General features: G+C 48.5%; 1 protein-coding gene across 3 annotated transcripts in view; it reads left to right on the plus strand.

Moving 5' to 3' along the window:
* Positions 1-13,915, plus strand: part of LOC119976786 (plastin-1-like) — a 198,577-nt gene that overhangs the window by 122,946 nt on the left and 61,716 nt on the right. For all 3 annotated transcript variants that reach the window (XM_038817566.1, XM_038817568.1, XM_038817569.1), the window contains exon 4: positions 6,500-6,629. In XM_038817566.1, the coding sequence (XP_038673494.1) occupies positions 6,500-6,629 (130 nt within the window). The remainder of the gene's footprint in view (positions 1-6,499; positions 6,630-13,915) is intronic.

Consider the following 13,915-nt stretch of genomic DNA (forward strand, 5'->3'; position numbering starts at 1 on the left):
GAGGCACTGTCGTAGCACGGCTACCAGTTCACCTTGATGGGGGAGGAGCTGCGAAGGGTGGCAGAGCTCATTAAAGGGCTCAGAACCAATGTGGAGGACCTGGAGAGCAGGCTGAGGAGACAACATTTGAGGACTGTGGGTTTGCCCGAGGGGGTGGAGGGCCTGAGGCCAACCAAGTATTTTGCAAAGATGTTTGCTGAGTCAAACCTGTTGGACTTTAACCTGGTGTTGTGAGACTTCTTACTGTGCTCACCCCAGTCCAACGCCGGCATCTCCACATCATGCTGAGTTGATGGGGAGGGTTCTCCCATTGAGCTGGACAGGGCGCATTGGTCGCTTTGGCTGAAGCCAAAATCAAGTGAACTATCAGGTGGCCATAGGCTGCTTCCACAGCTACCACTGTGCAAAGCAGAAGCAAGTTGTGAAGTGGGAAGGTGCTGGTATAAGCATATACCAAGATCTGACGGCAGAGTTGGCGAGAAGGCAGGTGGTCTTTGGACAGGTGAAGGCGGCATTGTACGGCAGCGGAATGAGGTTCAGAGTGGTCAAACCGGCGAAACTGAGTGTGACTCATAATTCAAAGGACTTTTATTTTGAGGCAGTGGAGGTGTTTGATGAGGCAGAAAGATTGGGGGCAGGATTCTCTGGAAATATCATTTGTAGGTTTTTCAGGGAGTTTCCTGCCGCTATTCAATGACACTTAGTTACTTTTTTGGGTCCTGGGGAGTTTCTCACTGGTTTAACCCACACTTAGAATTTTCTTTCGCACTGGGGAACTGAACTCCGAGATTCGGACGCTATACGCCCCACCCATGGGCAATGTTACACCCCCCTGCTATGGGTTCCTGGGGTTTCCCCCCCCAGCCCCCTCACAGCACCTCTTCCCTTCCCAGGACCCCCCACCCGTCACACTCCCCAAACCTCCTGGAGCCCCTACTTATCTGCCCTGCACAACCTCACTCTTCAAACTCCCCATCTACCCTTGTTTCATCAGCAGGGTCCCCCTCGTCCTCTGGCACCCTTGCACTGACACCCTGGCACCCAGACAGTGCTCCTGCCAACTTGGGATTGCCTTCCGGGCGCATTGGCAGTGCCTCGTGTGTCTTCCAAGGGTGATTAGGAGGAACAGACTGGGTTGGTTAAGGGCAGACAGCTGTCACCGAATGGGAAGCGGCTGCTGAATGTGATGCTTTCTCTGACAGAGGGAATGGAGTTGGAGGTGGTGGCGGTGATGCAGAGAAGGCGTTTGACTGATTGGCCATTGTGCTGAGAAGCTTGAGGTTGTGGAGGGGGACAGTGGGTGGGATGCAGCATGGGGTATCCTTGTATGCGGATTAGCCGGGATCCTCGGTGAGGGACTGTGGTGAATGTAACTTGGTAATTCAAACGGTATTTACCAATACCTTTGTAAGTGCAGTCGCATTATCCGACCACTGGGGGAGTAGCTCTTGGAATGCTCAGGAGTTTGTACAGGGCTCCACCCTTGGCTCCGCTCACGACTCCTCCCCCCGTGCTGCTGTATAAATACCCTTGTCCAGAGTCAGCCTGCAGTTCGTCGAGAGTTCATCAACGGGTAACAGGCTGGCTCTGTAGTAAGTAGATTAAAACCACTGTTCACATCTGAAAGCACGTGTCTGGTGAATTGATGGTTCCATCAATTTAATTTACTTAAGAACAGTCAAGATCGATCATGGAATCAGCCCTCAAGCCTGGACGCCTAGAACTCGACCCACAGGATGCAGAGGCAAAATAAATCTTCTCCCACTGGCTGCGGTGCTTTAAGGCCTACCTGGCAGAAGCGAGCACAGCCGAAACGACAGAGGAACAGAAGTTAAGTCTACTGCACGCGAGGGTGAGCCATAGAATCTCTACGCAACTAAACTCGGCCGGTTCATATACTGCAGCGCTAGCGATACTCGATAAGGTGTATGTAAGGCCCTTTAACGAAGTTTACGCACGCCATGTGTTCACGACTCGCCGCCTGTGGCCTACGGAATCACGCGCCGAATTTTTAAGAGAACTCAATTTATCAAATGACTGTAACTATCAAGCGGTTACCGCGGCTGAACATAGAGAACGTGCTGTACGTGATGTTTTTGTAGCGGGCCTCGGGTCTAATTATGTGTGCCAACGACTGCTGGAAAAGGGGGCCCAAGACTTAGAAACAACTGTGGAAATTGCTACCACTATGGAGGTCTCCTTCCGCAGCCTCACCTCGTTCCCGTGGACCCCGCGACCCAATCATGGGCCCCCGACCAGCGACTCCCCCAGGCCTGTGCCACGCGGGCGCCCAGCCACTATGCTGCTCCAGCCAGCCACTATGCTGCTCCAGCCAGCCACTATGCTGCTCCAGCCAGCCACTATGCTGCTCCAGCCAGCCACTATGCTGCTCCAGCCTGCCATTCCTGCGGCCAGAATCAGCACCCGTGGCAGCACTGCCCGGCTTGCATCGTGACCTGCAGCAGCTGCGGGCGGAAAGGCCATTACGCGAGAGTGCACCTCGCAAAAAGGGCCCCAGCTTCCAACTTCCCAGCAGCACGAAGTAATCGCTCCCACACCCGCAGGCCCACGGGGTCCGAAACGCTGCGGCCTATGCCCCGACCCCTCCCGCCACGGGCGATCCATGGGGGCCGCCATCTTGGCAAACCTCCACCACGCGGCCGTCCACATGCGACTCATGTGGGCCGCCATCTTGAACGCCGTCTTCCTCGCTGCCCGCCACGTGCGATCCATGGGCCCAACCTGCATCTCCACGCTCGGACAACTCATCGGAAGAGTACGACTACGAACTCAGAGGGCAGTCAGCACGGGGCCACTCCAGCACAGCTGATCGAGCCGCCGACTACCCGCAACTCAGCGCAGTCACCCTGGACCAATCACGACCAAAGAATCTACGAAACTCGATGGCAGAGGTCCAAATCAACGGGTACAGAACGCCATGCCTCTTTGACTCGGGAGCACTGAGAGATTCATACATCCAGACCTGGTAAGATGCTGTTCGCTCCCCGTTTTCCCCGTGCGGCAAACTATCTCGCTCGCTTCAGGCTCCCATTCGGTCCAGATCCAGGGATGCACCACCGCGACACTCACAATCCGAGGCACTAGCTACTCAAAATTCCAACTCTACGTTTTGCCCGACCTCTGCGCGCCACTCTTATTAGGCCTAGATTTTCAATGTAACCGTAAGAGCCTCACCCTCAGCTTCGGCGGGCCCCTGCCCCCACTCACTATCTGCAGCCTCGCTACGCTGCAAATCTCCCCCCTTCCTTTCTTTGCCAATCTCGCAAAGGATTGTAAACCCGTAGCCACTCGTAGCAGGCGATACAGCCTGCAGGATAGGGTATTTATCAGAACAGAGGTTGAAGGCTTCTCAGTGAGGGGATTATAGAGACCAGCAATAGTCCCTGGCGAGCTCAGGTGGTGGTCGTTAAGACCGGGGCAAAATTCCGCATGGTTGTCGACTATAGTCAGACCATAAATAGATTTACGCTCCTCGACGCGTATCCCCTCCCCAGGATTGCAGACATGGTAAATCAGATAGCCCAGTATCAGCTCTTTTCCACGGTGGATCTGAAGTCTGCATACCACCAGCTCCCAATCCGCCCGGAGGACCGCCACTATACGGTATTCGAGTCCGATGGCCGCCTCTTCCATTTCCTCCGGGTCCCCTTCGGTGTCACTAATGGGGTCTCGGTGTTCCAACGAGCAATGGATCAAATGGTGGACCAGTACGGGCTGTGGGCCACATTTCCGTACTTGGACAATGTCACCATCTGCGGCTATGACCAGCAGGACCACGACACCAACCTCCACCGTTTTCTCCAGACGGCACAGAAATTAAACCTCGCTTATAACAAGGAGAAATGCGTTTTCCGCACAACCAGACTAGCCATCCTCGGCTATGTCGTGGAAAACGGAGTCCTGGGCCCAGACCCGGACCGTATACGCCCTCTCTTAGAACTCCCCCTCCCCCATTGTCCCAAGGCCCTCAAACGGTGCTTGGGCTTCTTCTCCTACTACCAGCTACAACCCCAGGGGGAACGGGCAGGTGGAGAGGGAGAACGCGACGGTCTGGAAGACCGTCCTACTGACCTTCCGGTCTAGAAAGCTCCAAGTCGCCCAGTGGCAGGAAGTCCTCCCAGACGCGCTCCACGCTATAAGGTCTCTTTTATGCACAGCGACCAATCAGACCCCTCAGGAGAGGCTCTTCATTTTTACCAGGGGCACTACCACGGGGGTCTCACTTCCGGCATGGCTGAGGACACCGGGCCCCGTACTCCTGAGGAAACACGTCAGGGCACACAAAACCGACCCCCTTGTTGAGAAGGTGCGCCTGCTCCATTCCAACCCCCAGTACGCATTCGTCGAGTTCCCTGACGGCCGTCAGGACACAGTATCCCTCCGGGATCTGGCACCCGCCGGATCCAGCGCCCTCTCTACCCCCACAGAAGGACCCCTCGCCCTACACCCCATGCTGCCGCCCCCTCGCGCTCACGAGCCCACGAGCTCGCTCCACCAGTTCCGCTCCGGCCAGCCCCAGGTGCCCCCAGTCCCCGGTCGAACCAGGAGAGTATGAAGCTCGGATTCAACCCTCCCTGGAGTCTGCCATCGTACCCCAGCACACAACACCCATCCAGCCACCGCAAGAGGCTGCAACCCCGGTGCTCCGCAGATCACAGCGGACAGTTCGACCACCGGACAGACTTACTTTGTAGACCACCACCCCCGCCGGACTTGATTTTTTTGCAGGGGGTGAATGTAATTTGGTAATTCGCACTGTATTTACAAATACCTTTGTAAGCGCAGTAGCGTTATCCGACTGCTAGGGGGAGTAGCTCTGGGAATGCTCAGGAGTTTGTACAGGGCTCCACCCTTGGTTCCGCCCACGACTCCTCCCCCCTGTGCTGCTGTATAAATACCCTTGTCCAGAGTCAGCCTGCAGTTCATCGAGAGTTCATCAACGGGTAACAGGCTGGCTCTGTAGTAAGTAGATTAAAACCACTGTTCATATCTGAAAGCACGTGTCTGGTGAATTGAAGGTTCCATCAGGGACATAATGGGTTTGCTTCAAAGATTTGGGACATTCTTTGGGTATAAGCTGAATTTGGGGAAAAGTGAGGTGTAGGAGCTGGGGCGGGTGGCTGCCATTCTGGCTGGCGGTGTCTCACTTTAGGTATCTGGGGGTGCAGGTGGCCTGGGATTGGGCAGGTCTTCGGAAGTTCAATTTTAGTAGCTTTGTGGGGAAAGTGAAGACTGATTTGCTGAAGTGAGATAGTCTTCCTTTGTCGTTGGCGGGCCGGTGAAAGTGAACATTTTACCGCAATTCTTGACTTTGTTTCACTGTGGCCAGTCGTTTTGCCTAAGGCATTTTTCAAGGGTGTAGTTAAGGTGGTCTCTTCGTTGACTGGGCAGGAAAATGATATTGCAGAGGGGACGCAGTCGGGAGGGGGTGGCGTGCTTCGGCCTCAAGTCTGATCTATTATAACTGGGCGGGAATGCAGGGAAAGTTCAGAGATGGGATAGGAAGGTGGGGGCTTTTTGGGTGAGGATGGAGCTGGGCTCACGTAGGGGTCGGCGCCCCTCCTGATGGCCCCAGGGACGTATTCAGTGAGTCCAGTGGCGGTGGCCACGCTGAAGATTTGGAGGCAGTTTCAGCAACGTTTTGTGTTGGGAGCAGAATCGGAGGGCATGCCGATCAGGGGAAATTATGGGGAGAATGGATGTGAGTTCTGGGAATGGGAAGAGCAGGGGATTCGGGAGATGAAGGATCCTTTTTTGGGATGGCGGTTTGCGAACTTGGAGGAGCTGAATGAGCGTTAGAGGATGTCTGTGAGTGATGTGGGAGGGTCCCTGCGAACCATGTACATATGTTTTCATCCTGCCCAAAGTTTTGGGTGATTTTCAGCACCATTACAGGGGTTCTGCATGTCAATGTGGAGTCAAATCCCCTGGAAGCCATATTCGGGGTGTCAGACTGGCTGGAGCTGCAGACGGGAGAGGGCACAGATGTCTGAGACTTTGTATCGCTGAATGCTCACATGCGGGTCTTGTTGGGATGGAGGTCAGCTTCCCTGCCCTGTGCCTCAGCCCTGGAGAAGGTGAAATTTGCTCTAAAGGGAGTGAGTGGCGGGTTCTACGATATTTGGGGTTTGCTTATTTCACAATTTGGAGTTGGTTACCGTTGACTGCTGCTGGAGGGATGATGGAGGTGTGGTGGGGGGGGGGGGGGGGGGGGGGAGAATGTGGGTGTGTGGGGTTTGGTTTAATGTGTTGGGTGGGTTTTATGACTGTTGTAAATTGTAAAAATGTTGGAAAATATGGAATAGAAATACTTTTTTAAAAAAATTATAATTGGAGCAATGGCAATCAGTCTTTTGAATTTGCTCTGCTATTTGGTAAGATCATGGCTGATCGAATTCTGATCTTCCCTGTCTGCCTTGACTCCCTTGTAATATAATTGAGCTCCTGTCATTTATTTATTTTTTCAAATAAATTTCAGGTTTTCCAGGAACTCAAAGACAAAGAGATCAGCAAAACATTCAGAAAAGTCATTAACAAAAAAGAGGGAATTTGTGCAATTGGTGGAATGTCTGACCGCTCCAGTGAAGGAACACAACATTCTTATGAAGGTACATTCCCTGCTTCTTTGAAGATGTTTGCTACTTGACCTGACCAGGCCCCACAACTGTTCTCCGGGGAGGGGCTGGGGTGGTGAGTTCGACACAGCACTAGACACGCTTTCTCGAGACTCAAGGTCAAATTAGGTGGCTGTCGGGATTCTGAGCTTAATCCAATAGCTAATTCAGGTAAAACATCCTTACCTGAAGAGTAAGAATGAGAATTATGCCGTGGCTTGTCAGAATATCAGGGGAGACTGATTACATCAGCACAACACTCGTGAATAATGAGTGGAAGTAGATTGTAGTTACCTCATGAGTGGAGTTGTTATCCAATTGATCATACCTGGATGCTAATTTGGAAGGGGCCATTATAATTCATTTGAATATTTTTGCAGCTCAAAATATTCCATGGAAACTTTTTACAATGACTGTGGTTGCGACATCCACCTATGGAAATATATTTTTTATTTTTCCGCCTGGATATTATCGGTCACCTAAATGGGCACATTGTGTGCTGCATTGAAAAGATCTGCGCCTCTGTAGAAGTCAGTTTGAACTCCATAAATAACCAATGAGCTAATTGTGTTTTTAATCTCTTGGCACTGGCTTTGGGAAACAACTTTTTCTTCGCTTGTCTGAATGTTGCTTCAGAATTTAAAGCCATTGTGGCTGTGACCTTCATAACAGAAGTCGACTCTGACAGATGTTTTTTTTAATATAAACCAGGGGTGGGCAAACTTTTCCGTGCAAGGGCCACATTCAGAAATTCACAATTTTAAAGGGCCGCATAGTATTAATAGTCCCGGTTGTAACCAATTAGCGTGCGGCATATACCTCAGCGCTTCCCCGGCGGCATCCTGCCTTTAGCCCTCTTTATCTCTACTTTTCAAAAGTGGCGCTTCACCCGGTTATGATTCTGGGCGCCTCATATAGAACATAGAACAGTACAGCACAGAACAGGCCCTTCGGCCCTCGATGTTGTGCCGAGCAATGATCACCCTACTCAAGTCAACGTATCCACCCTATACCAGTAACCCAACAGCCCCCCACATTAACCTTATAAAAAAAAATGTTTTTTAAAAATTTAAAAATAATTTTTTTTTGTTTTTTTTTTATGACTTGATCTTGGTGGGCCGCATAAAGACCTTTGGCGGGCCCATGCGGGCCGTAGTTTGCCCACCCCTGATGTAAACTTTTGTTTCAGTTATTTAGCTGTAAAGTTTGTCCAACATGAAGGCTCATTTCGGATAAGTGAGAAGGCAATCTCTGAAATGTTTTTATGTTTATATTGAGTGCCTTTTTGATTTCTGTTGATCCAGTTATGGATCTGTGCTTGATCATTGGCAGTCAAAGCCTGCTCACAAATTATTTTACTTTGTACAACTGTTTCTCCTCCTTTTCCTATTCTTTCCGTTCTCATTTTGTTAGTGAAGTGATTTGAAATATTTATGAGGCATTTTGGGCGGCGGGGGGGAGGAGAGGAGATATTTCACCGGACAGGGAATAGAAGGAGAACCCTGAAGCAGAATTTGCAATGGGTGCCAAACAGTGCGTGATGCCGTCGGCTAGCTTCAGCTGCTGTGATCTGGTTCACGCCCTCATTAGGTGAGAATCAGATTAGAATATTTAAATCATAATTTAAATATGCCGGGATTTTGTTTTTCAAGACAGATTCTCCCAGCTCCCGGTATTCCTCTTTCTCTGAGGGCTTTGTAGCCCTCGGGTGGTTGGGCACATGGGCAGGGCAGTGGCACCTTGGCAGTGCCAACCTTTAAAAATGGCACCCGATCTCTCTGAAGCCAGTCTGTCCGATAGTGGTTAGGGACCGCTCTCAGTGCAGGTACAAATCATGCCCCTCTCCAAATAATTACTAAGTGTGGGAAGATTGCGATAGGGATTGCACCGGAATGGCTGGCACCATTCACACCGATTTATTTTATTTATTTATTTATTTTTTGCGCACAAAATGGCACCCCAGCCTTGATACACAGTATGATCAATGTAAACCTTTTCCTGTGTTGGAAATATTGGTAAAGTGTTTTTGTATCAGTTTTTGTGTCAAGGACATTTTGAGTCTTCATAGTGGGTGCATGTTGTTAGCACAACTTGTCAGTTACAAATGTTGGATGGAATCTTTAGCTACAAATTCTAGCAGAGGATTTAGAGAGCAGTACAAGTTACAAAGCTAAAATAACAAAGACTTGCTTGAATATAGTGCCTGACAGACATCCGCTGCCAATCTCTTAATGCGGTCTCTATTGTAATGTGAAATTAAAATGAAAGTCACCACTGTCCCAGAGGACCATAGGCTGTTGTCCCCCTTTGGGAGAAAGCTGACAGGTAGTGATTTGACCTGAGGATCACCACGCCTCAAGATGTGGTGGAGGGGGATTGGGGGGGGGGGGGGGTTTGGGGGGAGGACTCAAGATTGAGAAGGCTTCATGGATAGCCTCCGCTGGTATGGAAATTGAACCCGCGCTATTGGCGTTGCTCCGCATCACAAACCTACCGTCCAGCCAATTGAGCTAACTGACCTCCCAATGTAGGGAACAGTAAGATCCCGCAAACAACAGCCTGATCATAACCAAATGGTTTGTTTTAGAAATGAAATGAAAATCGCTTATTGTCACAAGTAGGCTTCAAATGAAGTTACTGTGAAAAGCCCCTAGCCGCCGCATTCCGGCGGCTGTTTGGGGAGGCTGGTACGGGAATTGAACCGTGCTGCTAGTCTGCCTTGGTCTGCTTTAAAGGCCAGCGATTTAGCCGTGTGCTAAACAGTCCCGGGAAAAAAAATATGGAACGCTTCACGTTAATTGAGTGATAAACATTGGCCAGGACACCAGGGATAGTGTCCTTGCCCTTTGAAATAGTGTCACTTGGGGGAGCAGATGTTCAGACGAAGAACTGCATCAGGAGACTTCAGACGAGATTGAGGAACCCAAGGAAAAGGTAAATGCCGGGGATAGTAGGAAAGGCTTGGTTGGGGAAAGGGGAGGGATGGGGTGGACAGTCCTCCAGTGGGGAGGGGAGACGTGGGGGGGGGGGGGAAATGTAAAATTCTAATTTTAATCATGGACTTTTTATAAATTACCATGCCCATGAATAGAAACGCTTCTGGGGTAAATACTTTGACAGCTTGTGCCGACAATAATACAGTTCTCTGTAATTTTGCTTCCGTTCTGGACAAGCAAAGCACTTTTGTAGCTGGCTGTCATAGAGCACAGAACGAGGCAGTTTGGCCTTGTATGCTCTTGCCTTTTGCAAGGTCTATCTAACTAGTCCCACTCACCGTCACTTTCCCTAAGGACCTGCAATTTCTTTCCCCTTAAAGTGCAGTGTCCATCCCGTTAATACTGCCCATGTCTCCAGAAGCAATCGATGGTCCTGGACAATTTCCCACTTCCATTACCAACGAGGTCAGAAATGAAGGCAGCACTTGCTACCAAAGAAGCACACCGGCTATTTTCAACAATTCATTTCGCTCTTCAACCTTTCATTGTTAATGGAGAATCTATGAAAATCTCTAAAATATCCTGAAATTTCAGTGGTAACACGAATTAGATAGGTATTTATTCATTTGGCACAAATCACAGTAAAAGAGTTTGAAGCCGCTCATGACATATGGAGAGGGACAGTACCCCACCATCCTAAAAATCCAAGCCAATAATTTAAATCTGTCCTTCATACTTAATGAATAAGCTCAGCTCAGAGTCTGTGTGAGCAAGATGTGACTGGATGGATTTGTTTATTGTTTATTGTCACGTGTACACCCAATATTGAATTGTTCTTTATTCCATGCTGCCATGGTACCAGTTCTGTTTCAATGTATTCAGCATCGCAACATAAATCTTGATGCTTCGGTTGCTGAATATTTTTGGTTCTTTTTCATGTCTTCGAGTTCTTGACAAGGGGCTGCTGTTTGCAGCATTTGTGTCTGCTTTGACCACAAGAAAAGCTCAACTGTTGCTGAAACCCTCATTCATGCCTCTTGTTACCTTTAGACTTGACACTTCTCTTGGTCAGCCTCCCATGTTCCCATTCAAAGCTTTGCTGCCCATGACCAAATTGACCAAGTCTAGTTTACCCATCGCTTTGCCCTCACTAATATACAAGTGCTCCCAGTTAAGTAACATCCCTGTTCTCAAATCTCTTAATGGCATTGCCCTTCCTCCTTCAGCCGTACAAACTTCCCAGGGTATTTGCGGTCCTTCTATTCCGGTCTCCTCAGCATCGCTGATTTAATCACTGCACCATTGGTAGTTGTGGTAAAACCCTAAGCTTTGAATTCTCTCTTGCACCTCTGCCTATCAAACCCTCTTTCCTCCTTTAAGACGCTCCTTAAAACCTACCTTCTGACCAAACTTTGCTGTAATATTTCTTGATGCGCTTGGTGTCAAATTTTGTTTAATAATACTGTGCCTTAGGATGTATTACTATGTGAAAGGTGCTAGATAAATGCAAGGAGAAGGAGTAGGTCAGGTAGCCCATCCAGCCTGCTCTGCCATTCAGTGTGATCATGCTGATCTTGGGCTTCAATTCAATGTTCCTGCCTGTTCCCCATATTGCTTATTCCCTGTGGAATAGTGTGTTCCCCCGAAGGAAATTCCCTCCCGGTCCATCGTGCGCGTACAAATGAATAACGAAGGAGGATAAACAGAACATTATCCTATTAACAGTTCCCAGAGACTCATGATACAAGTTATTTGATACAAAGTTATTTGACCATCTGGTGAAGCTGGTCAGGGAGCATTTCCACTCCAGACCCCAAGCTTACAATCAACCAGGCATACCCAATTGCGTATGCGAAGTTGGCGAGAGGCATCGCATACACCAAACTCTCCCTCAGTCAAGTGTATTAGAACTGGTTGAAGATTCCAAAGATTTGTGATGATTAACATGCATAAAGGCCTGTTTCAATCCACCAGATTACCATTTAGCATCTCCTTGGCCTGTGCGCTATTCCAAAACACAAATTCCAAAATCTGCTTCAAGGCATCCCAAAGGTTGAGGTTTAGCTGAATGATGTCCTAATAACAGGAATATCACTGAGGAGCACATAGCAAGTTTAGAAGAGGTGTTGAGAAGATTCAGAGATGTGGGAATTGTACTCAAATGTAAAAAGTACTGCAAGAAATCATTTAGCATTGAACGTTTTGGACACCCTACCAGTTTCGGCTAGCTACATTAAGAATTGGACACAATGGAATTCAGTCCTATCTGACGTAAAACACAGAATTTTAATTGGGTGGCAACACAATAAATCTGACCAAATAAGATCGTACCTTGCTCAAAAGGATAAACTCCTTTGTGAGGCTGGAATCATACTTTGGGGTTCCCCGGTGGTAGTGCCCCCTGCCCATGAGCCCTTGTTGCAATAATTACATGGTGCCCATCTGAGCCAGACAAAAATGAAAATGCTTGCTCTTGGCTACATCTGGTAGCCAGTCGTCGACAAAGACACTGAAAACATGGTGTGCCAGTGCAGCCCTAACCAGCACCGTAAACACTTCCCTCTACATCAAACCTCCATCCTTGGGAATGGCCTGGATGCCTTTGGACGGGGGTACATGTGGACTTCGCTGGTCCTTTGGGCAAGATGTTCCTCGCTTTGGTCACCGCCCATTCAAAGTGGTTGGAGATTCAAGAGTTGGGGACAACGACCTTGGCCACAGTAGAGACCTTGCGGCAGGTGTTTGCTACACATTGCCTCCTGAAGTAATAGTGTCTGATAACGGCAGTCTTCACTGGTGAGGACTTTCAGCATTTTGTCAGAACGAATGGCATTTGCCATACCAGAACAGCCCCCCATCACACTGCGGAGAGAGCTGCACAAACTTTCAAGGCAGCTTTGAAGAAGCAGTCCACCTGACAATTGCACCTTGGGTTGGCCAACTTTCTTTTGTCTTACAATATGACTCCCCATGTTACTACAGGCATTACACCAGCAGAATTCCTGATGAGTTGTCATTTCTGAGCCCGTTTGGACTTCCTCTTCCCAAATTTGTCAGGGAGGGAGGATGAATGGCAAGCCTGTCAAGAGGAAACAACACACTCCGGGAAAAGGGAGCAGACCTTTCTAGTAGGTGACCTGGTCCTTGTCAGAAATGTTGCCTCAGGTCCACCATGGTTACCAGACCGAATCGTGTCCCAGTCGGGGCCAGTTTTATTTGTTGTGGACTTGAGCGACAAGGTAGTAAAAGAAACACTTAGACTACGTGAGAGGCCAAGAGAACCACAACCATGTGAGTGGCTGAGGGACCGCAGATCTTTTATGAATTATTCTGGTTTCCTATTCTTTCAATCAAAGTGAATAACTTCACATTTCCCTACACTATATTCCATCTGCCACCTTCCTGTCCACTCATTTAACCTGTTGGTATATATTTTTTGCAGCCCCTCTGTGTCCTCCCCAAAGCTTCCATTTCTTCCCAGTTTGTTGTCATCAAACGTGGATACATTATTCTCTGTCTCTTAATCCAAATCATTATATAGCTTGTAAATAGCTGAGGCATCAGCACTGACCTTTGCAGCAATCTATTATTCACTGCCTACCAATTTGAAAAAGCCCCATTTATGCCCACTTGTTGCTTCCTATCCATTTAGCAATGTACAGTGTGTAGCAGTTACCTTATTAAGTGAATTGTTAATTGAACATGTGACATTGATTGGACTATAAATGGAGACTACTGGAACACTTTAGAAAAAGTGCACCTTCGGAGCACTGATGATGTGTGTTACAGATTTAACTTACAGTCCAGCCTAGAGTAATTATTCCATCTCAGCCACTTGTTGTAATAAGCATTCCTATCTCTATGCTAGCATATTACCTACAACTCCATGAGCCCTCATCTTGCCTATTAGCCTTTTGTTTGGCACGTTTTAAAAGGCCCTTTTGGAATGCCAGGCATACTATATCGACTGGTTCCCCCTTTATCTACCCTACTGGGTAGCAAAACTCCAAAACATTTGTCAAATAGGATTTCCCTTCAGTGAAATCATGTTGATTTGCTTTAATCATCATGTGCTTTTCCAAATACATTGTTAAGACTTCCTTCTTAATAGATTCTTGCATTTCCAAACAACTGACGTTGGATTAATTGGGCTTGAGTTCAAGGTTCTCTCTCTCCCTTCTTTCTTGAAAAGTGGTATGACATTTGCCAGCTTTCAATCTCGTGGAACTGTTCATAGCTAACGTATTCACTTTCTCTGCAGGGTGCAAGCCAGAAGATCCTGGGGATTTATCAGATTTGAGTCCTTTAAGTTTCTCCAATACATTTTCCCTACTGATATTAATT

This window comes from Scyliorhinus canicula, chromosome 13, assembly GCF_902713615.1.
Source record: "Scyliorhinus canicula chromosome 13, sScyCan1.1, whole genome shotgun sequence".
Classification (NCBI taxonomy): domain Eukaryota; kingdom Metazoa; phylum Chordata; class Chondrichthyes; order Carcharhiniformes; family Scyliorhinidae; genus Scyliorhinus; species Scyliorhinus canicula.